The sequence below is a fragment of the Cygnus olor genome, chromosome 2 (genome assembly GCF_009769625.2).
Source record: "Cygnus olor isolate bCygOlo1 chromosome 2, bCygOlo1.pri.v2, whole genome shotgun sequence".
Lineage (NCBI taxonomy): Eukaryota > Metazoa > Chordata > Aves > Anseriformes > Anatidae > Cygnus > Cygnus olor.
The window spans coordinates 147,418,262-147,440,753 of record NC_049170.1 but is presented as its reverse complement, the minus strand read 5'-3'; the positions used below and the strand labels follow the sequence as shown (position 1 = coordinate 147,440,753).

The 22,492-nt window shown below is 42.0% G+C and overlaps 1 protein-coding gene across 6 annotated transcripts in view; it reads right to left on the bottom strand.

Annotated features, from left to right (window-relative positions):
* COL14A1 (collagen type XIV alpha 1 chain) overlaps nt 1-8,108 on the bottom strand; it is a 127,120-nt gene extending 119,012 nt beyond the window's left edge. For 2 of the 6 annotated variants that reach the window (XM_040546968.1, XM_040546973.1), the window contains exons 1-2: nt 7,784-8,107; nt 3,972-4,093 (exon numbers count right to left, since the gene is read on the bottom strand). In XM_040546968.1, coding sequence (XP_040402902.1) covers nt 3,972-4,059 — 88 coding nt within the window. In that variant the 5' untranslated portion in view covers nt 4,060-4,093; nt 7,784-8,107. Of the gene's footprint in view, nt 1-3,971; nt 4,094-7,783 lie in introns of all 6 variants that reach the window. The other 4 variants (XM_040546972.1, XM_040546970.1, XM_040546969.1 and 1 more) reach the window with 3 other exon arrangements.
* Between the last annotated feature and the right edge of the window lie 14,384 nt (nt 8,109-22,492).

Below are 22,492 nucleotides of genomic sequence, written 5' to 3'. Positions count from 1 at the left end.
ACAAGAGATTTTTTCCCTGTATGCAGCCTATCAATCCCCAAGGGACAGCTTTGCCAGAGCAAAGGCAGGTTCTGCTCCTCTCTGCCTCGAGGGATTTAGCACTAGAACACAAAAAAAGAGAGGATACAAGCACCAAGAAAGCTTAGTAACACCTCTGCACGAGAACAAGCTCAAGAGAGAGGCAAGGGAACAAACAGAGCAGGTGGCACACCAATTTCACATACTCAGCATTGTTGTGGTTTGCAGCACTGGGCACACATGCAAACAGTGCATCTCCCCATTTGCTGGGCACAATCTTGTCAGACCGAGCCTTCACCCTGCCTGTCACCTCCCTCAAGTTCAGAAGAAGAGAGGCTGCAAGTAAGAGCATGTGCGGGAATCGCTGCAAATCCAAAATCAGTTCTTTGAAAATTTGGCCCCTGTACTGCAAAAATATTTCCCTAGGCAGGCTTCTGCAAGAACATTCAGCATGCTATAATTGTAATAAAATGACAGAGACTATGGCAAAAAGTTTTGAAAGCCAAGCAGACTGTAGTTATGGATTACAGCTTTTAATTCATTCTCAAGAGTCAATCCGTTTTTGAGCTACACATAAATCATCATGACTTGGTGCTGAATGAACAAGAGTGACAAATCATACCTAGAAATTTGCAAAATATGCACTTCCTTTCATTATTTATTTTGTCTAAGAAAGAGCAAATAAGCTTTTTATACTTGCATACTGTCATTGTTCAAAATGCTACACGTTTCACTGGGATTAAGTGGTAAATTTGTACGGGGATTAAGAGGCAGAACTGAGAGCTATCATAACCAAAAAAACATGGACTGACAAATAAAATCATGTCTTAGAATCTCAGAGTTTTTCTCTGCCATCTTCCTCCTTCCCCTGTGATTGCATCCAACTTTCAACTAAATGAAAGCATTTTCTAACAAAGAAGCATAGTCCTGGCCTAATCACCATCACCAACTAGGTAAATTTTGGGAGCCCCTAAAAAAACAATCACAGATCTTACAAGCAAAGAAGGACACAGTCACCAGAAGTTGTTCTGCTTACTACAGTTATAATGTGAAAAACTAGAAAAGTTGTGCCAGAATAGTCTTTACATAACTAGTCAGTCTTCACTGGGTACTTTTTGCATCAAAAATGACAGTGCAGGGGAATGGACAGTCCCACACAGCAATTAACTATAAGGAAAAAAAGAATTTTTCACCAGACAGATACTCAACTGTGTCTTAGTTGTGAAAAGACTAACGCTCTGGCATAGAAAAGTACATATAATAGCTAAGGAAGTTAAAAATCTAACACTTGAACAGACAACAAAATATTGATGGGAGTTACTACACATTCACCAACCTGAAGAGGATATCTTTATTTCTTTGGACCTTTATTGGCTGTGGAACAAAATCTCACTTCTTGCAGAAAGGGAAAAAAATTAATCCAAGCTGAGTCAGTTAACTGATAAAAATCAGTAGCTAAAGCCTGTTAAGTGGTTCTACAGGAATGCAAAAGTGAATGGCCATCAGCAACGTTAGAGCAGTCACCCAAAAGAAAAACCTAAAGACAACTTCAAGGCTTCGGTTTATGGAACCAGATAGATTAGCACTCCAAATACATTATTCTCGTGGACAAGTGGGGAAAGAGTGTTTTGAACTGTTCGGTGTTTTAATGGAAAGGAAAATACCATAAACTGCATATCTGCAGCTGTCTCAAAGGCATCCAATGCTCTAAAATTGGATACTAGCTAAACCTTGTGGCTTCCAATGTACTTTTGTCTTAAGAATTGAACTGAATAAGTTAATATGCATTGCAATTACATTAGTAACACATGGAAATTATTGCTACACAAGGACAAGTTTCCATCTTTAAATATAGAAGGAAAATACTTAAAACAAGTCATTTTATGAACAAATGTAAATTTCTAAAGTATTTTTCTTGCCCAGCACTTTTTCATGTACTATGTAAGAACTCAAGTAGATGAAAACCGGATATTTTGTTGCTGTTGTTTAAGTGACATTATGTTGGATGAGGAATAAACAGCAGTGAGGAAAGAATAACTGTTGTTGTGTAAAAACTGAATGGCATTTTGGTCTACAAGGCATTTGGGCAATAAACAAGGTAAAACCACGTAGCTCAACGCAGATAACTCCTCAGTTGAAAGAAATCAGTTGTAGCTTCAGGCATGTTCACTTCAGTCTCCCAGACATTTTCTCCTTTCCAAGAAGTCACATTGCACACCTTTAACTGAGCATCTTTGCCAAAGGAAGGAAACACAAGCTGGAACTAAAACCAGCTCTTCCTACACCTTGACAGAGCGTACAACTTCTTAAAACAGACAAACATATGGTTAGTGCTGTATTAAATTGTAAACAGTTAGCCAGCCGCATGAAGAGCTTACTGCAAGGGGTGGCAAACTTAAGAAAGGATTTGAGAAGCATCTTACTAATTCAAGTGTAGCAAGAGATATTTTTATTCTGTGAAAAGAGATTAGACTTCACATCACCTCATTCGGTAACACCACAGTCACTCTAGGCCAGGGCAATAGTCCACTTAGCTTAGTATCTAACTGCTGACAGCATGCGGTAGCTGATGCTTGCTGAAAGAGTGTAAGAACAAGGGAAGTATTGTTCTTCATTCAGCAAGTACACCAGCTCTAGCTTGTGCTGGTGTGGTGATTGTGGAAAAACTCTCTCTGACCTTCCTCTCATTGTATTAATAGTTTGAGAGTTTTCTCCCTTACATATGACAGATTAAATCAAAGCTTAAAAAAAAGTAGGGGGGGAAGAGTACGCTTTTCCAAGTACACGGAATTACATACAACTGTCGATGAAACTCTCTCCGAAGTCCCGCTTTGCAAATCTTAACCATATGTAGTAGGACTGAAATACACAGACAGGGGACTGACCATATGCTTTGCTTTATTGGCTCATTAAGTCACAAACATTCTGGCCCTCGTTTCTGACCAGAACTGATGTGTTGAACGTTGGGAACATGTATTTCTTCATTCACCTCACATCGCCCACGGTAAGTATTGCTTCTAACATGTGTCCCTAAGTTCTGGGAGAGGCTTGTGAAACACTCACAGATGCCCAGATGTCCAAGCCAGGATGCTTCCCCAGCGCTTGAGTGCCACGCGGACTAGACAGCGCTGCTGCTTGCTTTTACCACAAGTCAGAAAGGCTCACGTTGCCACCAGTCTGACTGTGCTCATGAATAATGCATTACACAAAAGTCTTTAGAAGAGCCCCAGGGTCACATTCTGCTCCCAGTTACGCCTAGGCAACCTCATATCAAAGGGATTAAATAAACGTAATGTTGAGAGAAATGTCTTTCTTCAGCAATCATAAAAACTTACCGGCATTTTTCCTCCCTCCTTCCCCAAGCAGTATGATAGATTTCCTCTAGTATCAAACCACCGTCCATCTGATCCAACAAGTATTTAAGCCTAACAATCTCAGCAGCATTTTTTAACATCCACAAAGGAGATTAAAAAAAAAAAAAACTGCAGAAGTAGTCTGTGACATTTACCAGTACTGTGTAATACTGTATGATCTAAGTGTTACATTAGCTACTGTTCCAACAAAGAAAAAAAAAAAAAGTATATTCCATACAAGCTTAATATCAAGGCTGGCGCTTCAAACTTACTTGATTACATAGAGGGCAATCACAGCAATTTCTGATCAATGCTTTCAGGTAAGTAAGAGTAAAAAATGTCCTGTAAAATTCATTTTGAGACACCTGAACTTGCAAAAAGAATGATTTATGCTATTTGAAATAAAAGGTTCAAAAAGCACACATGAACATGTAATTCTTCGCTCCCTGAGATCAACAGCAAGACTCCTGCATCATTTCAGTAATACTGGGTCAGCAACCTACTAAGAGGAAAGTAACACTTGCATTTGGAATAAGTAAGTCTATTTCTGCACATCAGAGTGATCTAGTGAAAAGCTCCATCTTTTTATTTAGCACTTACCTTGGCCCTGGGCATCACTGATGGAGTAAGCTGCGACAGCTAAAAATGCCAAGAGGACGCAGCTCTGTACCTCATACCAACAAGGCATCTTTTTCCCCTTGATGAACACAGTATCAGCAAGTCTGAAAACACACAGAACAGAAATATTTATTAAACCTGTAAACCTAAAGTATACATTTTAATGAAAGGTGTGGGCAAAATCTGGATTCCATTGAAAAAGTAATGACTAGGAGTTTGCCATGGACATCAGTGGAGCAAAGATTTCATCCTGGAAGCAGCTTATAAACAAACCATATTTTACTTGAGAAGGACAAAGAAGCACATTCAAGGCATTGAACAGTTCTAAAAATTGGTTCCATGTAACCAGAAAAGTGTTAATCTTTGCATAGTATACATTAGCATTGGAAGTAGAGTTTGCTACGTGTAACAAGGCAAAATGGGTATCTCTACAGAATCCAGCGTTGCAAACACCTTACCAAGGCACCTGTGGTAGAGAATTCTGAATCTCGAGATAAAGTAGGACTTCAACTGTTATCTACTTTATATCTAGAACATCCCTTTCTGGATGTTTTAAGTCATTTATTTCATCATTTAATATTTTTTAAATTGCGGAGTCATAAGTGCCTTGCAAGCCTACCATAAGACATCAAATACACATACTTCATCTCCCCAGTGAACTGGGGTCAGTTCAACTGAGTGATTTTGCACATCATCTGTCAAAAAAGGCAGAAATTTGTTCTGAGGAAATGCAAGTCTTCCTCTCAATGTCCTCTAGCACCTACTCCGTTTTTCCTATTTTTATCTTATTGAGCTTATTCTGAGCTCTCTGTTGCAGTATCTGGCACAGTGACTGAAGCAGACAACTCAGAAGGCATACAGGGTATCAGCTAAGTACTAATTTTATCTGTAGGCAATGCCATGGTCAAAAACATCTAACTTAATCCATTAGGAACATCAGCACTTCAGAGTGCAGCACTGTATGAATACTGAAGGTAGTTCTAGGTGAAATAACTGGGTTACAGAAAGCAACTCGGGTGCCAAAGTTCAAGTTCCAGATGGGATAATCTTTCTGCCCAAGAAGCTAGGTTAAAAACAGTACAAAATTCATTATCTGAACTTGGCTTTTAATATTGGCCAGTAGAGTTACTCAACGTACATAGAAGCACCTCCCAAGACGCATCATGATCATAACATCATGCTTTTAAATATTTACCTATCACCAAACTTTACTTCACTAGTTTTGGTCAATTTTCTGGGCTAGGAAGAAGAATTTTTGCTGCCCTCTCCTGTTAGTATTTTACTGGAGAATTAAATTAATTTTGTCAAAGACTCAGCATTTGAAGGTTTGCTTTGGTAAACTTTGGTTTATGTATTTCTGCTTTGCAAGTCCCTCCCCTTTACCTTCCATGTAATTTTCTCTAATATCCCTAGGACACCACCACTTAATTTACCTTCCCCGTTTTCGATGTCTTCTGAGGAAGGCATAATGCAAGTGGTCCAACCACTATCTAAGAATACAAAAGACAGTCTGAAGTACCTCAACCAGTATTGAACAGATGAGAGGATAATCCTACACCTCCTTCTCTCTTGTAAAAGATATTTACAATTTGCCATAGTTATCCCAGTCCTTGGTAGGTCTAATGTCACAAATCCCAATCATGGATATTTGGTATGCCACCTCAAAATATACAGGTGACTTCATCATTTGAAGTTCTATCCCCACAGGGGGTTACCTAAGTTTTAGTCAAATTATCAACAAGTTCCACACTACTCAGGTACATATTTTGAATCCATCTCTTACAGTATGAATCTCTCAAGACAGAGAGAAATAACTATATCTAATAACAAAACCGCGTGCCCAAAACTGAGGTATTGCTATGCCCGGTTCTTAGGACACATCCTCCAGATAGAATTCAAAAACCCAAGCCAAGTGCCCAGGCTTTCTACTACACAAACACAAGGAGTCAAACATCCAAGGACTGGATCCAGATGAGCCAGCATCAGCAGGCAGTTACCTAGTGACAGGCAATAGGGCAAACAAAGACAGCTAAGTCCTAAACAGCACCCCTTGTGCAACTTACATTGCGTATCAAAGCTTCTCCCCACCTCAGGAATATAACCTGAAGTGTGTAAATGTTGACTCTTCAAAGGACAATACACAACTCATTCTTCAATTCAGTCACCACTATGTGTAAGTTTCTTTCCATATAATAACCCAGATATTAAAATAGCCACTCACAGTGGTGGCTCAGCTCCCCATTTGCTAGTTTTGATATAAACCCTCCTCCCAGATAAGGGCTATAAATATTAACTGACATGCAGCGCTGTATAGGAACACTCTCTCCTGCTCATTTCAGAGAACAGCTGTCACAGGAAGAAGGTATGATTTATTGAGAGAAACATAACTGATGCTGGATAAAAGACAGCCTGGGCACAAACTGACTTCTGCAAAGACCAGCACCTCAGGGTTCGCTCCAGGAGGAAAGGCACACAGAGGCAACTACGAGTCTGCAGCCACCTTGTGGCTGACACCATCACGGAATCAGAAAAGCCATCCCATTCCCCCTGCTTTTTATATATTTCTCCACTACTTGGTAAAACAGTTATCCGAGTGAATAACTTGGAGAGCAGAAACCCAACTCCAGGCTCCCCTTCCACACCAAAAGCCCGGCCGATGAGGTGACCCCTGCTGCTCCACATGCACTTGCTGTTGTGGTGGCCTCAGCTCCTGTCCCAGGAAGGGGAAGGCTTACACACCGCAGGCTGCCCACAGCATCCACACAAGCCAGACAGCTCGTCACCTTCTCCTGGGGGATGAACCTGCCTTTGAGACACCCCAAACCTGTTGTACAGCCACCCTGCTCCAGACAAGACCTGCCAGAGGAGTGCTGTGTTTCTAGGTGCCAGTTAAACTCAGCCAAGGAGCAGGGCCCAGGCAGCTCAGCCAAGGAACAAATCTCAAGGACCAAGCAGCTCAGCCCTGAGGAAACCTGCCCAAAGCTGCAGCGCCTTCACACACCTGGCTGGCTGTAACGTCTTACACTGCGGTGCTTAGAGCCACCCTGCCACACCACAGCCTCGGTGAGGCACCAGGGGGTTTATAACCCGTATAGTGGTGGTTTATTAGGGTGCAGAGTGACCCAAGTTTCTCGGGTCGATGTCCCACAAGGAGGAGTGCTCCACAGGGCAGCAGAGTGCTCTTGGGGTGCACCCCACTTCTCACAGCCCCCTCAGCGGCGCCACCAAGCCCCCCATTTTAAGGTAACATTCCCCCTTTTCAGTTCGAAAAGGGGGGCAGCGGGGGGTGTCTGTTGTCCCCACCGAGTTGGGGGGGACTCCAGGAGACCCGGGTAAAGTCCCCCATGGCCCACCTCCCCACACGGCGGGGCCGGCCGGGGCAGTCCCGTTACCGGGGGGCACCGGGACGGGGGAACCGGGGGAAGAGACCGGCCTGGGGCCGCTGAGAGAGTGAAGGAGGGAGGATGTGCCCAGCCGGACCCTCAACTGAAAGTGCGTTTTCTTTAATAAATTCTAATTATCCTTAAAAGTACGGCTTTTGCAGTTTTTAAGGGGCTCCCCCTCAGCCTCGACGCTTCTGTCCCCTGCTCCCAGCAGCTTCGCCCGCTCCCTGCGGCTCCGCTCCGGTCCCCGCCGCCCTCCCCGGGGCTGGCCCCGCAGGTGGCTGCGGGACGCCCCCCACCCCTGTGCCCAGTGAAGCCGCCCCGGGCTCGGAGCCCCCCTGAGACTCGGAGCCTGTCCCTGCCCGCCTCGCCCCAGCCCTCCCGGGGCAGCACCGCGGAGCTCGCACCGACCTGGGCGGGCAGCGGCGGGCGGCCGGGGCTGGGGGTGCTGCTGCGCCGCGCCGCTCCCCTCCGGCTGCTCTTCCCCTCGCAGCGCCGCATCCGACGAGGAGGGAGGGCAGGGAGAGGAGGCGGGCAGTTATAGAGCTGAAGGTGGAAAGAAGGGGGGAAAAGAGGCGAGCACCGGGCCCGCCGGCCAGCCCCCGCCCCCGGGCCCCTGCGCTGCGGCGGGAGGGTGCGGCCAGGTGCGGGAGCGGCCGGGCTGGGCTTCGCCTCACAGCACCCCTCTTCTCCTGTCAGCGCCACGGTCCTCCCCTCAGCACCCCGGTTCTTTGGTGCACCCCGCTTCTCCTGTCAGCACCCCGCTTCTCCTGTCAGCACCACGGCTCTCTGGTGCACCCCGGTTCTCCTGCCAGCATCCTGGTTCTCCTGATGTACCCCACTTCTCCTGTCAGCTCCCCAGTTCTCCTGGTGCACCCTGCTTCTCTGGTGCACTCTGGTTCTCCTGGTGCACCCCGGTTCACCTACCAGCACCCCACTTCTCCTGTCAGCACCCCGCTTCTCTGGGGCACCTCAGTTCTCCTGTCAGCACCCCAGTTCTCCTGTCAGCACCCTGCTTCTCTGCTGCACCCCTGTTCTCCTGCCAGCACCCCAGTTCACTTGCCAGCACCCTGGTTCTCCTGGTGCACCTCCCTTCTCCTGTCAGCACCCCGGTTCTCCTGTCAGTACCCCAGTTCACTTGCCAGCACCCTGGTTCTCCTGGTGCACCTCCCTTCTCCTGTCAGCACCCCGGTTCTCCTGTCAGTACCCCAGTTCTCCTGGTGCACCCCATTTCTCCTGGTCCTGCTCCCTCTTAACTCCCTCTCCTCCTCCCGGAGCTGCTCGTTCACTTCGTTATCAATGATTTAAAAGGTGCCTGCCCCACAGTGTGGCTAGGAATGTTCTTCCCCCAGTGCTGGTTATTGCGCTGATGGATGATTAATCGGGGAAGTATTTATAATAAAGTGTTCCAGTGCTTGTCTGGCTTAGTATAAACCTTGATTAAAAGCGCTGTAGTACATGTTCGCATTTTTGCCATCTATGTAGACACAGCAATGGGGAAGTGGAACTGCAGAATCTGTATTCATACACAAATTTGATTTACCTCACAGTATACCCTACTGAATTTACAGTTAAGGCTACTACTCATGAAGTTTGTAAGTCCCTAGAATTTAAGAGGTGAGTGAAAATACTCATTTCAATGTGCCTGGTCATCTGTATAAAATTACAAATGAAATCACTGAAGGACTGCAGTTAAGAAACAAGAGGCAGAAGTGAAAAGAGAGACGCGCATCGCCTTGTTCACATAAGTAGGACTCCCTTTGAGGGAAGGGGAACACAGTAAGTCTTGGGGATATGACTATGTCTAAACTCCATAAAGTAGGACCTTCTGTGGCTGGGTAGGATTCCCAGTCTTGCAGATTTCTTGTCCAAAGTCACCATACACAGATATTTTTCTATGGAAACTACAGAACTGTGTAAGCTTTAAAGACACTTTAAGTCCTGTTGTTTCATATAGCAAATGTTAAAAAGCATTCCTAGATGTTGTTATTCTGTGGTACTGCCAGGTGTGTGCAACGGCTAACGCTTTGTACCAGCCAAGAAGAGAGTAGCTTGCAGGGTAATGATTCCTCTGAACCATAAAATGTTCAGTTCATTGATGCTAAATGTGACACACTTTATACCTTTTCAGTCCCTAATTTATGTACTTAGCTAAATAATAGTCACCAGAAGACAAGGACGTAGATGGATAAGTCTGTTTGCAATACCCTTGAAGACTTAGTAAATGCAGAGAGATAAATCAGCCTAATCCATGACTGCTTGCTGGCTCGTGTATTTCAAGGCATGACAAGGAACAGCATGCCAAAGGGAGAGTCTGGCTCCTTCTCTCTCTCTCTCTCTTTTTTTTTTTTTTTCCTTTCATGAATTTGTAGTGCAGTATGCAAAGTGCATGAGCACCATCCTGTGGCTCCATCTAGTCAGGGAGCCACACTGAAAAGTCCTGATGGATTCCACCGACCAGCGAGTAGATTCTGAAACACACTGCAGCCTTCACATAAATTAATAATCTAATTTTGAGTCACCAATCTGCATCAGGAACTAAATTAATATTTTACATTTATGCAAGGCATGTGCTTTCAAGGGTAACTCTGCTGATTTTTCTTGTATCAGTTTAATTTTCCTGATTCACAATATTATTTTTTACACCACTTGTCCACCTTGTAGAGTATATCCTGCTTGTTACCATTGAGCTTTACTCAGCTTGCTCTGGAAGGCACCACAGAACTCCTTGCACAATTACAAGGAAGAATTCATGTTGTTCAAATGTTAGAGCTAAACGTTAAAATATAATGCTTCTTTGAAAGAGATCAAATATGCTGCACATCTGGAAATATATTAAGAAATACAGTAAGATCACAGTGGTGACATTTGCACAATATTAATGTGCAAATGATTTACCAATGTTTCCTTCTTGTCTTTCTGAAAAAAAAAAAAGAGAGGAAAAAAAAAAAAACAGTTTTCAAAAGAAATTTACTACATGTGGCTCGGTGCCATGGATTTACCTTCTACTATTTTGACTTGGCCAAGCCTCTGTGATTTCCAAAAAGCAACAAGGATTTATAGCTGCTGTGTTTTAAAAGTATCCAAACCAACAAGAGGACCATCCTTTGCTAGGCTAGTATAGATTCCAGAAAATTTATATCAATAGGATTACAAGGGAATTATATTGAAAACACAGCTGGAAACAATTCCACTAATCCAACTCAAGTGCAAAAAAGACCAGCATTAACACAGACTGGTGAGCTCAAAGTGAACTGGACTGAGTAATTTTGCAAGTGAACCAAATAATGAATCACTGTCAGCAGTATTTGTGGGATCTAAACAGAAAGCAAGGTAATGGATATCTTTGGTGGCTGTGGGGAAGAATTATTTCAATTAGTGATTCTCTGCTTTTGACATTATCTTCTTCTTTTTAGGATTTACTCAGAATATTTCTGTGGCTTTTTCCAGGATAGCAATGAATGCAATATTAATTGCAGTGCCTTTTTTCACAAGACTTTCAGAAAATGAGAATGTCAAGTTTCAAGGACATTTTTAAATTGCAAATAATGGAAGCCTAAATATGTCTTGTATTCTTTTATTACAATGACATTTTTTAAAGGTGACTAGTGTTTTTACCTCCTAAACTAATATATCTTACAAAGAGATGTACATTCTTAAATGCCCTCTCTCCTCCAGTAACCAAAAACTCATCACATTCAATGTTAACTATAGAACATGTATTTGTGTGACTAGAGCCATTCCCTAGGTCTGACAACAATTCCTAGATTTTCATTTTTCTATTAAAAGAACTAAAGAACATAAAGGCAGAGGTAGTACTGGATGTAAAGCACAGCTGAATTTTGCTTTAATTTTTTTGTAGTTCATACTAAATACGGTAGTACATATGATGCTCTTTGGAAGGTGCTTTGCCAAGATCAGTCTGTCAACACTTGAAATAATTAAGTGATTTATGGAATCATATGCTGAGAGATCTGAGAAGGACTCAGGACTGTATTCTTCCCAAATTTAAAAAAAAAAAAAAAAAAAGTAATGAAAAATGTAATTGTGATACAGTATCTTAACATATTAGCCATGCTTGCTTCCTCAAGTTTCTTGTCTTTAGCAGCTGAGACAATTTCATCACTATTTTGTGATATAAATATGCAGTGAAATGACTTCTGAAAAGGCTACTTATATTTTGTGAAATATTTTTTCTATTGACTTTTTTTATGTAACAGCTGTTTCTCTGCTATCAGCCTCACAAATGTGGCTTTTTCATAGCTCTGTTTTCAGGCAGAAACTGTCACAGAAGTCCAGCTTTCCTTCATTATTAGTTGGCATGTCTGATGAGTCATTTTCATTTCCTTGATACTTTTAAGAAGGTTTCAGTGCTGTCAGCACTTTGGTGAGCTTCTAGGTTTATTCATCTGAAGTTTATTACACATAATGAGGTAAGTGAAAGGGATATGTAGGAAGTCTGATTGATGACATGGCCATTGAAGTGTAACTTTTCAAGTGTACAGTTGGTCCTGCTCCTTCAAACGTGCAAGAAAGGGAGAAAAGCTGGGAAAAGATGAGCACAGAGGTGCGGAAAAATACAAATATTTTTCAGTCATACATTTTTCTGTTTGTCTCTTAGCATGAGGATTCCAGAAAATAATGGGAAGCACGAAGAGTTTAGTGTTTGGTTGTGTTAGTTTTTCATTCTGCAGTCAAATCAGATCCTTTTTGTTTTATACAGTGAGATTCATCTATCTGATGTTTACACTTCAACATCTGAGCCAGGTTGCCTGGCCAGTGCTGAGGAACAGACACATTACATGTATGAGCCTGGAGACATGGCCAGGAGCTAAGCTCCCTGAAAAATGCAGCTTATCCAGATCCATTTTGGGAAGGAGCTCAGCCACATGTTACAGTCTCTGAGTAACAGAGGGGCTGAGTTCTGCCTGCTGAGAAACTGGAGTCCCACCTGCTAATTCCTGCACCCACGGCTTCCTCACAGCAACAGAGAACAGGAGATGTGACATTATCCTCTCTGATGTACGTATGTGCTCACACAACAGCAGTCCGCTGTACCTCACCGGAGAGGGAGGGTTCATGTGTGTTCATTCTCCTTCAGAGTACAAGGAGCAGAATGTTTGAAGGAAGAGTTTCCTAGTGTCCTGCTGAGCGATGCTCTGGACCCGTGAGCATTACACAGGATCGCAGAATCCTTGCAGTTCTTGATCAGATCTTGAGATCATCTAGTCCAATCTCCTGGTCAACCAGGGTCAGCTAGAGCAGGTTGACCAGGGCTATGTCAAGTTGAGTTTTGAGTACCTCTAAGAATGGAGACTTTACAGCATCTCTGAGCAACCTATTTCAGTGTTTAATCACTGACATAGGTTGTTTTTTGTTTTGTTTTGTTTTTTAAAAAAGTGTTTGCTTGTGCTGAGATGGAATTTGCTGGTTCATGGTCTGCTTGGTGCCTACCAGGACCCTCAGGGCCTTTTCTGCAAAGCTGCTTTCCACACACTTGACCACCAGCATGGGCTGGTGCCTGGGTTTATTCCTCCCCAGAGGCGGGACTTTGTGCCTCCCTTTGCTTAATTTCATGAAGTTCCTGTTTGGCCATTTCTCCAGCCCGTCAAGGTCCCTCTGAATGGCAACACAGCCCTCTGGTGTTTCAACCATTTCTCTCTGTTGTGTATCTTCTACAAACTTGTTCGAGATGCGCTTTCCACCATCAACCAGTTATTAATAAAGATTTTAAATAGATTAGCTCCAATATCAACCCCTGGGGTACATCACTACTGGCTGGCCTCCACCTGGACTTCACGCTGCTGTTCACAACCCTCTGAGCCCAGCAGTCCAGCCAGTTTCAATCCACATCACAGTCCACATATCTAGCCCATACTTCATCAATGTGTCTACAAGGACATTACAGGAGATGTGTCAGAAGCACTACTAAAGTGAAGGTAAACATCATAGCAGCCACAATGCAAGATCCAAAATCACTGCTCCCATCTGCTCCCAGGCTGCGTGCTGAGACTTTATCATCAGCCAGCCTGAGATGGGCAGATCCTGGGATGCTGCCAGCACCAAGGCAGGGGCATGCAGAGGGAAGAAGAAAGAGCAGACCTTATGGTCTTTGGATCTACCACCAGCTGGAAATAGGCAGGCACAAGTATGGCTTTAGGCTGGTGAAGGAGAGCACAGATTTCTTTCCACTGGGCAATTCTGCGGTGCAGATTAAGTTGCAGCCCACCAATCTGGCACAGCAAGCGAGGGGTTCACCATGTCTTAATGAATAAGCAGAAGACCTACAGATTCTGGCTGTCTGTGCCAAAAGTAATTTTCTTTGGAATGAAATCCAGGCTGGAATGGATATTTAAACGCAGTAGGAGCTGGAAGCAATACCATTGTGGTCTCGGTAATATATACCTTGAGTTATGAATACAAGAAATGTCTGCAACAAGAATTCCTTTCCAAATGACATGTATCATAAGCTATTACCTGAAAGGAGCAGAGCTTCTCATCTATGTCCTGCTGAGCTCTTGCCTGAGCTCCTACCCGGTGTACTCCCAAATGCTACAATTACACCTCTGCAGGCTGGTTTAGTCTGCGTTAAGCACTTTTTTAGTACACGTGTCCATCAGAGTAAAATGCTTAACAAGAAGAGCCAGATTTGTTAAATGCTGCTGATCTTGGTTTTCCATCTTGTTTATTAATTAATTTATTAATGATAATTAGTTGATATATTTGTATAATTGGTCTTTGTTAATATTAATAATTTTAATTAATTTAAAACTTAGTTTTCTCTTTCTCAATTTGCAATTTCTAGAAAAACAAGTCTGTTCATAAGACTCTGAAAAATAATTACTGAGTTGTCTCCTAGAATAATATTGCATGACAACACCCTGTTATGTTTTGCAGCTAAACAAACATTTGAACAAAACTCTCCTTTAAGACAGAAGTTTATGTTGCTCACAGATTTTATTCACCAAAAATGTTGTTCCATTTTAAACCGTTGTCTCTGTTTGCTGCTTTTGTTTTAAGGGATTTAAAGTGGATGAAAAAAAAGTCAGAATTGAGTGCTTTGCTCCTCTACACATCCTTAAGAATTACAACTGGAATTTTCAAGAACAGACGTAGTTTTCCCATATTTATTTAAGCATATGTTAAACATATAAAGTTAGCTTTCCACAAATCAAATATTGAATTGACCTTACCAGAAATTTTATGGAAGCAAAGTGCTACTGTTTTGTAGTTGCTGAAGAAAAAGCCGTTAGTCTTAAAAAAAAAAAAAAAAAAGTAGCCTGTGTTTCAGAGTAATTTTATAGAAAATGGAGGAAACCAAGAGAAATATTAATAGTTTAACTTGTTGAAAACAGCTCAGTAAAATTGCCCCCATCCAAATACTGAAGAGATTCAGTATGTCTTCCACTTTTATATGTCAGGGGCATTTAAGCAGCCGAAATAACTGTCAATTAATTATTCCAATAAATGTCAACACTCAATATTAGTATACTGGAAATCTCACTTTATCAGGTATGAAGAGGAAAATTTACAATTTTAACCTTTTTTTTTTTTTTTTTTTTTCAGTTATGAAGAAGTAACAGATGGGGGCAGTCTTGGACAAAAATCTCCTTCGTGCATTTATAACCCTCTGTATTGCTAGCTTCTGAGCATCCAAATTCAGGCACTGTGTCTGTTAAAAGAGACCACTTCAATAGTCTCCGTTTTTGATCTGTATTGTAAGCGTCAAGGAATGAACAGTGGTGAAGACCTGTATCACTCAGCTTCTGAGCAAAAGGGCTCCGCTCAGCCCAAGGCAATTCGTAGAATGCTTCCTCTCACAGGAAAAGGTTTCTATTTAAAAAAATTAAAAATCATTGCACAACTTTTCAGGCCTAAGCATCGTTTGATCACTGGAGATTTAGTCTTGTTGTGTATGAAGAGCCCTGTTTAACAGCAGCTTCTGAACCCAACCCTCAGCTCCCTCTGGAAGCAGCAGAGATTTCTGAACTCTTGACAAGATCTAAGAAGGAAGATGCAGGACAGCTTTCCTCCCTGTCTGGAAGGTGGCACCATGGGACAGGCTCGGGGTTACTGCCAGCATCGCTGAGAGGTACCTGCACCCCAAAGATATGTGCAGCTGCTGTCAGTGAGCTCTCCTAAGGCTGCCATAACCATTTGCTGTCTTGAGATTTGCCAAGAATTGCTTGGATAAAGATAAGAAGTAGGCACAGTTTTGGTTCTGCCCTGCACGTGCTAGCAGAACTAGCTCTCTGTGTTGCGTGTGCACCCAGGAAGTCTTTGGACACTTCCCATTGAACATGATCTAAGGGCCTTAAATATGAAACCAAAAATAACAGGAAACTACACAGGAGGAAAGCAAGCTTCTATTACTTGCCTTAAACAAAAAGCCGGGAGTAATTGTGTTCCAAAGCAATTGATCTGATGGCTTAAGGAACTACAGGGTATTGTGACAAAGATTGTGAAAGCTGAAAAAAAGGAGAGGCAGTAGTTTCCTACCGCAAAAAGCAGATAACATCTTGAAAGATTTGGGGTTAACCTTTTTTTTTTTTTTTTTTTTTTTTTTTTCCCCCCCACTTTGAATGCTCAGAGGATATATTTTGTGCACTTGTGCAAGTTTTGCAGCATCTGGATGTTTCACTAGATAAGCTGAACATCACCTCAGTCCACGTACTACACAAAAAACAAGGTGTAAATAGGACGTTCAGCCGCACTCCACTAGTGTTGCAAATCCATTTTCCACTATTTGCTCATTTGCTCATTTAACTGGAGTGACTGACTTTTCATGTCAGGCTTTTTGATAAAGTACTGTAATCAGCATGTGATCTTGGTGGTTTATTTTTTATTTTTTTTATTTTTTTCCTGTTTTCTTTAGATTATCCATTGGGGTCTTGTTGCAATCTTTAATTTACTGATGGCATCCTTCATAAATACTAGTTTAAACATTCCTGTAATATTGGCACTGCTCGCAGTAATGTTCTTTATCTTACAGTTCACAGAAAAAATGTTGTTCCTGTCCTATTTAAATTAACACAGTGCTTAAGGTAAATCGGTTTGCAACAGGGCCACGAGGAAAATAAAGCCTTGAAGAGCACAAGGTTTCTTACAGTGTGATTGTCAGAGGCATTTAGAATAGTCAATGTTCTTCACTAGCACAAACAAAACCTCTGTCCCAAGGCTTGCAGTCTTGGAACATTGGCCACTAATCAAGTATTTTCTCTCATTCAGACAAAATTCAGTCCTTTCTACAATAGTCAGGCATTTTATAGGATTTTATCATGTCTCAAGGTTGCAACATATTTCTGTGTATAAATGAAGGGAAACAGAGCTTTAACTTAGAGCAGATTTGTTTTTTAAAAGAATTCTGTGCCTGCAAATCAGCCCAGGCCATCTCCTACAACTCTGGCAGGATCACAGGTTTCTCCTTGCCCTGTTCCCACTGTAACCCCTCATCACCCACAGGATGGTCCGCAGGACTGGTGCGTGCAGTTTGGCTACTGCTGTTCCAGTGCAACATGGTGCGAGATATAACACAGGGCTACGGTGCTAGAACAAGTCTCCAAGTCATCTCCGCCACCCAACGCAGAAACAGGAGAAGAAGAAAGAATAGGCTATGTTGTTCTGCTGTCTTTGGGGAGGAATTTTGAGGAAAAATGCCTCTTAATGTCCTAGCTGTTGTACCTGGAGCCTAAGCTCTACTTCAGGCCACTGTAAACTTCAGAGTGTTGATGATGACAATAATAACAGTTCAGCACACATAAGGAGTTACTGTTGTTTGGAACATCTGCCGTGTTAAATATTTGGAAGGTTTGGCTTGGACAATCTTAAATGTGCTCTGAATGTTTTGAGCATACAATGTCTGCAATGACAGCAAGCATTTTAGTCCTTGTAGTAACAAACCATGTGTTTGTATTGCTTCTGCACATGCTGGTTTGTTAGAGCTAATATTAGTGTGGGTAAGAGACTGAGCATACAGACAACTAGTCAGCAGCTTAATTAAATCAAGATTCATCATGATCTTACTCTATCCTGATCAATTCTTTTTCACGATGCCAGGCAGGTGAGTAACTTCCCTCCCTGTCTGCCATCCCAACAGGTAACATTTTAAAATGACCGGTCCCCAGCTCCGCAGGAGAGTCAGCCTGGTCTTTGACTGACATCAGTCTTTTGATAGTTCTCCCTCTCATCCTCACCGCCCTCCTCTACTGCCAGCCTGGAAAGCCTGGATGGGAAGCTCAACAGGAGGACAATGGGTCTTTCACCTGTGAGCCTTCCCCAGTGAAATAATTCTGCAGAGAGATATCCACCTAAGCTACACAAACCATCGGAGTCTACAAAGGGTATTTGAACCTATGTAATGATAAAAGCAATTTGGTTAGAATTTGACAGTATTCCACCAAATTCAAGAACAAAACTCATTGGTAAGGAAGAGGGAGGATAGGATCAGATCATTTCAAAGGGAGCTATAAGCACCTTTGAAATTCAGTAAGTTTCAGGCTTGGCTCCTACAGGCAGCAGCTCTCTCCGAGCATTTCCCCACTGGTTCATACAGAGCTGTCTGCATGTCTGTCAATTAGCTGTTTTTGTACTGTGTTGGGAAAAGAGAAACAGGCAGTGCTAATGCATTTTGTTACTAAAATCAACCGTGAATCATAAAGGTGCAATTCATAAAATAACGTTCTGCCCTTCCACGTGGTCTAAAGTTCATTTTCTTCATATTTTTTCATTGAATCTAATGATAGTTTAAAACCTTGGGTAGTTATTACCTGCATCCCCCTCCTCAGAAGAGAAAAAAAAAAAAAAAAAAAGTGAAGAACAGCTTTGTTTCTCCAGTGTCCCACATTTTTCCTATATTTTATCTTTAAAAAAAAAAAAATCCACCCATGGCCTTTTGCCATGTGCAGAAAGTACTACAACCATAAGGCAGGGCAGATAAGTTCAGATTACCAAGTACATTCTGTTCCTTCTCAAAAGCTTTCCTCATAAAACTTCTGAAATATTTCATGGTATATAAAATTTTCTGAATTAAGGAGCAAAAAAATGAACACCACAAGTGTGCAGTGCAGTGCTTCATTTTGGGGTTCACAATATTAGGTCGTAGCCTCGTGTGCCACATTTAAGGTAACATTTTAAAATAAGGGTTTGAACGAGGCTGGTGATTTAATGATGCTTTTGTGTACCAGGGGAACAGCAAAATTCTGTCTTGGTAATAGGCATAATGACCACTCTCTTTCTTTTTTATCATCTTTTTTGCTAGAGTGATTTAGAGAATCACCATAGTCAAACCTGTGCTTCAGTGGGCAAGTCCAGTTCAGATGTACAAAATAATTTCCTAAGTATTTGCCTCTTATCTTTCTGCCATTAACTGGTCAGACTGTAATTTTGCTTCTGCTATTATATTTGTGTCATTTTTGTACCGTTAATGCAATTCTCTCTGCTTTTCAACTGGGTAAATAAAGGAGAACCTCACCATAAATATTTATATTTGCTATTGTCATTTGTGTAACTGCATTCTCAGAGAGTTTTCAACAATATTTGTTAAACTGTCACTGATTTTCTGCCAAGCAGGGCTCGGCACTGACAGTTGCTCTAGAGGGAGCCTCTGGCTTGAGAAGATGGGAGGAAGGGGAGGGAGAGGAGCTCCGAGGGCTGCGAAGCTGCAGAGGCTGCAGGTTGATCCCCGTGACAGGTATCTGGCAAACCGGGACGAGAGCCTGCCAAAACTGAACATATTGGCTTGCAAAGAACAGCTTTATGGCTGCAGAGGATTCAAAATACATAAAGAGTAATATTTTTCCACAGCCATGGGTTGCAGCCGATGTGGGGACCTGCTGTCCCTCTGTGTGACAGGAGGCTTGAGGCCTTGTTCCCGCCTGGAGTCTGTGGGGTAAAGGGCGCTCCAGTGGGGGCTGGACGAGGACTTGGCAGAGCAAATTCCAGCTCTTCTCCTCCACAAGCCTCCTGGCTTTCGGTATCCAGGCTGCCCATGTGGAATTTAACCTTCCAGGGGCTTAGGAGCTGGTCTGGAGACACTTGGAGAGCGGCAGATGTGGGAGAGAGGCGCCTGTGGGCCTGCTGCTGGTTGTAAAACCCACTGACCGTGAAGATGTCTGAGTATGCTAGTGGGACATACACAGGGCGTTAGGTAACTACAGATGAAACGTTAAATGCTGGTGGCCCTCTAAACGCCTATGTGGGTTATCAAGTACTTTTAATGGATTTTTATTTTTTTTATGTCAGGATATAAATTGTCCATAAATTTCACTTTGATTTCTTCATTTGTTTTTGATCACTGTCTCTGTCCTCCTTGTGCTACAGAGGGGGAGCAGAAGCCACCCATGTACCAAGGACTGAGGTGTCAAACCCTGAGATGCTTGACTGATGGTGAAACACGGGACATAGCAGAGAGATCCAACACCAGCGCATATGGGACAAGTATAAACGCTTCAGGGCACGTGGGAGCCACAACGCCTGCCATAATTGCAAGCAGTGGAACAAAACTCAGGTTTAACTGCTCGTATTCAGCTGCTGCTTCCTCTGCTCTCGTCTGCTGCAGTCGCAGTAGCTGCTGCTTTCTTCGGTGAGCCTCAGTTCCCTGATCGCAGCAGGTTGCTGCCTTGCTGGGACTCTGTGGGTGAAATGAGCACTTTTCAGGACAGATTAAAAACAGTACCACCCAAAAAGCAGGAAGAGTCTGGTGGAGTATGCAGAGAGTGATTATGTATGATCGTTTGTATATACAGATTACAGCTCAGCTGACAAATGGCTCTGGTCTCCTTGATAGGCAATTCAGAGAGAAAACTGTTCATGGGTGAGAGGCCACTTTGCAGCTTGACAAAAGGCATGAGGAGAGGAAAAGAAGGCCCATTACACAGGAGATTTAATAATAGTACATCATCACAGTCAGTTCTGTATGATACAGTTATGCAATGATTTCTCAGAGAATTGGCTAGATGGCCAGGAAGTCCTTTCCCATAAGCAGCACTAATTGAATATACAGCTGGATAACTCCAGCAAAATGACCAAGAGTAAGATGGTTGAATTAGCTGATATTATGAGGTGGTTTTTAGGGCTGTGATTCAGTTGTCCACACCTCGTTGTCTTGCACCATTTGAAGTATTTAAGTCATCCTTTTGGCCTTATTCTCCAGATGTGATTTGGAGGGGCATGGCTTTCCCCATAGGTCCTCTCTGCCCCATAAGAGCATCTTATGTACCCGAAAGCATCTTCAGTGTCACTCGACATTTAAATGTGTGCAACTGCACTGAACCCCTGGATTCTAATTCCAACGAGAGAAATAGTAGATGCCATCACTCCACTGCAATGCTTTTTCAGATAATCTGCAGATGGAGGGAAAGAGCACTGCATTAAACCACATGCCAAAGGTCATCTTTGCAATTACAAGTCTATGGTTAGGAGTTAATCGTGATAACTGCTGGAAAAGAGGTATCATTAAGTAGCCTTTAAGATGTGGACAATTTGCCCTTAATTATATGATTTTTGTTCCTGTATTATGTGGCTTCCTGAAGCTCCTCACATTAAGACATTGCCTGTTTTTTGGCTTATATGCTTCATCGGTTGGTTTTGTGTAGTTTGTTTTTGGTTTTGTTTTCTAAAGAAATAATAATCAGTGAGAGTTAAGATATTTTCTGTGTCCTCATCTCCCAGATACAATTTTTGACTGAACCAAAAGAGAACAATTTTTTCTTTAACTATGAGCTCAAGAGGATTTTTATCTAAATGGCCTCTGGAAGGGAATACTGATGCTGCTATAGAAAGGCAAATCAATAACCCTTGGAAAATAACCTCTTAGGAGAATGAATAATAATACAATCATTCAGATAAATGCACAGCAGGTAATGAAACATTTTTAGAAAGTGTAAGGCAGATTTTATAATCAAAATCGAATATTTAAGAGGGTAACTCAGTATGCTTTTGTAAAGGCTTCCTTTAAGTGTATTTTGCACTAGGTGATTTGTCTGCTGGACTGTAATGGAAAATGAATTATTGAATTTTTTAAATATTCAAGAGGATCTTGTTGGTTCTGGAAAAAACAAACAAAGCACACACACATCCCAGTCCCCAGTAACAAAATTGTGCGTTAAGTTATCTTCAAAAAGCAGCTGAGCTGACAATGCTTATAAAACAAAACAGGCAACAAGAAAATGTAACATCAAGATCTTAAATACTTTCATGTTTCTTCCTTTCCAAGTTAGCCCACAAAATCCAATAGGTTCCACGTGCAATGTTTAAAAGAGTTTCAAGAAAATCTTATCTTGTTTCCAGAAATACTTTGCCGGTAAAGCAAGGATATTAGGGCATTTTGAGAACACAAGTTAAATGGATTCCTGATCCCACAAACTGCCAAGCACTTCTTCCAAGCGGAATCACTTAATATTTCCCAGGTTTTGCTTAACATCATGCTTAATTAAACTTTTGCTAATAAACATGAAGGGCTCAGTTTAGCTCCATAGCTAGACTCCATTGACAGAGTCGTTGTTCAGTCAAGCCCACTTATCTGCTTGTGTATTTATTTTCAGTTGATACATGCAGTGTCTGCACATATATAACTATATATGTGTATTTTTAAAAGAAATCCAAGATATAGGGGGGAAAAAAGCTTTACTTACTTCACAATATAAATGAAAATTGCTTTTTTAAGGAGATGTTTTGTCTTGGGTAGCTTTCTAAATTTAAAACAAGTATTTCACAAACACACATATATCTTTACTATGTTCTTATCTAATGTATTTTAGGCCTGAATGTCTTTAAATGCAAATACATTAATTACAACTTTGTTTATTGAAAAAAAAAATAGGGTTAAGAATGTAAATTGTAAATTTAGCCATAAAATACCATATTTTTCTGCCCTGTGGTGCTGTTAAGGTACATGACAGAGCAGTGTCACCACAGCTGTCTGATGGCTGCTCGTCTGAGTTAGATGTTCCATTTGCTTTAATTTAAAACCACCACCAACAATTTTAAAACACTCTAACTTGATGCTATGCAAAAGACACGGCTTATATGCACTACATATTTTCCAGCTACAGTCTAGTAATGGGCACCATATTGCAGCTTTTGCTCAGCTGAAATTACCTGAGGGAGACTCAATAAAGGTTT